The sequence below is a fragment of the Salvia miltiorrhiza genome, chromosome 2, assembly GCF_028751815.1.
Source record: "Salvia miltiorrhiza cultivar Shanhuang (shh) chromosome 2, IMPLAD_Smil_shh, whole genome shotgun sequence".
Classification (NCBI taxonomy): domain Eukaryota; kingdom Viridiplantae; phylum Streptophyta; class Magnoliopsida; order Lamiales; family Lamiaceae; genus Salvia; species Salvia miltiorrhiza.
Window position 1 is genome coordinate 27,360,214 of NC_080388.1, and position 1,619 is coordinate 27,361,832.

General features: G+C 38.5%; 1 protein-coding gene across 1 annotated transcript; it reads right to left on the reverse strand.

The window, feature by feature from the left end:
- Positions 1–396: 396 nt before the first annotated feature.
- LOC131008218 (uncharacterized) lies at positions 397–1,132 on the reverse strand. Its single transcript, XM_057935111.1, has 2 exons — positions 1,025–1,132; positions 397–942 (listed from the first exon to the last, which is right to left on the reverse strand). The coding sequence occupies exons 1-2, from the start codon at positions 1,130–1,132 to the stop codon at positions 397–399; spliced, it is 654 nt and encodes a 217-aa protein (XP_057791094.1).
- Positions 1,133–1,619: the final 487 nt, after the last annotated feature.

A 1,619-nucleotide genomic window follows, 5' to 3' on the forward strand; every position in this document is an offset into this window, starting at 1 on the left:
CTTATCTGTGTATCTATGATGTGTAATAGTTGTGGCAATTTGTGTATCTTTGCCGTATTGGTGTTGTCTTTGGTGGGGATTTGCTGCCGAATGTCTGTTTGTGGTGCCAATTGTGCATCTAAGGTGCCAATTTGTGTATCTATGGTGCCAATTGTGTATCTCTCTAGTCTGTATAAGTAAGTTGACCATGTGATGACTTTATAGTCTGAGGGTTGTTTGTATTCAGCCATCACTTCAGTCTTGGAGGTTGAATATAAACAAAATTCTGCAGTCAATGATGCTAAATAAATGGCAGAGACTAACATGCTTACAAAAAATGATTTACATTACAAACACATCAAAAGATTGTTCATTGTGTTTGTATCTGTAAACTCTGCCCTAATCTATAGTACCTATTCAGTAATGCCCACCTGCTCCAGCCCTTCTATGACTGCTCCAAGGTTGTAAATTTCTCCCTCTGCACTTACATCCCAGGAACTGTAGTGTTTCCCTTATAAGTGTTTCTTCAACTTGAATGCAATCTGGTAACAACCCCAGTCTTGAGAGTCTTTCTTTGTTCATGTGTGGAATTTTGTAGTCATTCCCACCCCTTGCCTTGATGATTTCATGGTAACAACTTTGCAAAGTAATGAACACATGGTTTAGCTTCTCTGGTGGGTATTCATCATATGCATCTTTAACATTCTTGAGTAACTCCTCCACATTCCTTGCTGGTTTTTTATCTTTCAATGTCTGTATTGCTCTGAAAAACCCTAGGTCATTGACATTTGTATCCGGCGAATTAGCAGGCTGGCATACTAGTTGGAATTTAAAACCATCAGTATTTGCAACCACTAAAAAGTCTGGATCATTGGGTTTTATGTGGGGTTTTGCATTGTCTTGTTGGATATATATGTGCTTGTTTGCTCCCACTGGCCACTTAGCTTTAAAGTTTGGGATCATCTGCCAAGATAAAGGGCTAAATGATGAAACTGTAACAGTTTCTGATAGCAGGCATTAATAAAAAGAAAAAGTACCAGCTGACCTCTTTTATCAGGCAACATTTAATCATTTCCTTAGTAACAGCTGTGATTGGCTTCACTTCCATGGTACCTTTCATTCTGTTTTTTGAATTCCGTTGTGCTGCTTCCATGGTTGTGAAAGGAAAGATGCCAAACTTTCCATCAAAGATTATTCTGCCATCTAGGCCAAATATTGGTCGGGCAACGACACACATAAACATAATTATTTCAATGTACCTCTTTGATTAGCATGTTCGATATGGTTCCCCTTCATCCGGCAGGAGGTAATACCTATCATTGGTTTTGGTACCGTAAAACCACTTCTCATCGATGTGTTGTACATACTTTGAAACTTTATAAAACCATCTTCCGTTATTGAACTAAGCTGATTTAGGCTCCACCTCACTCTTGACAGCCTATTCTGTGGGGTAAGAAAGGGTTTTATAGCATTTGTGTGTGGTTTAAGCTTTTTCTCCTTCACCCACTTGTGAATCAAAGATTTAGACACACCTAGGTTTGTAGACATGACTCTCATTGATGACCTTTGAAGCACAGAAAGATTCTTGACTTTTTCAACATCTACAAGCTTGTATGAACAACCTTTTCTAATGGATTTTA

What these genes read in the sequence shown, in the direction of transcription:
- LOC131008218 (XM_057935111.1), bottom strand. Translation starts at nt 1,132, where the DNA reads ATGGAAGCAGCACAACGGAATTCAAAAAACAGAATGAAAGGTACCATG. An exon ending in AATGTTGCCTGATAAAAGAG is followed by an intron (nt 943 to 1,024) that starts GTCAGCTGGTAC and finishes TTATCTTGGCAG; the next exon opens with ATGATCCCAAACTTTAAAGC.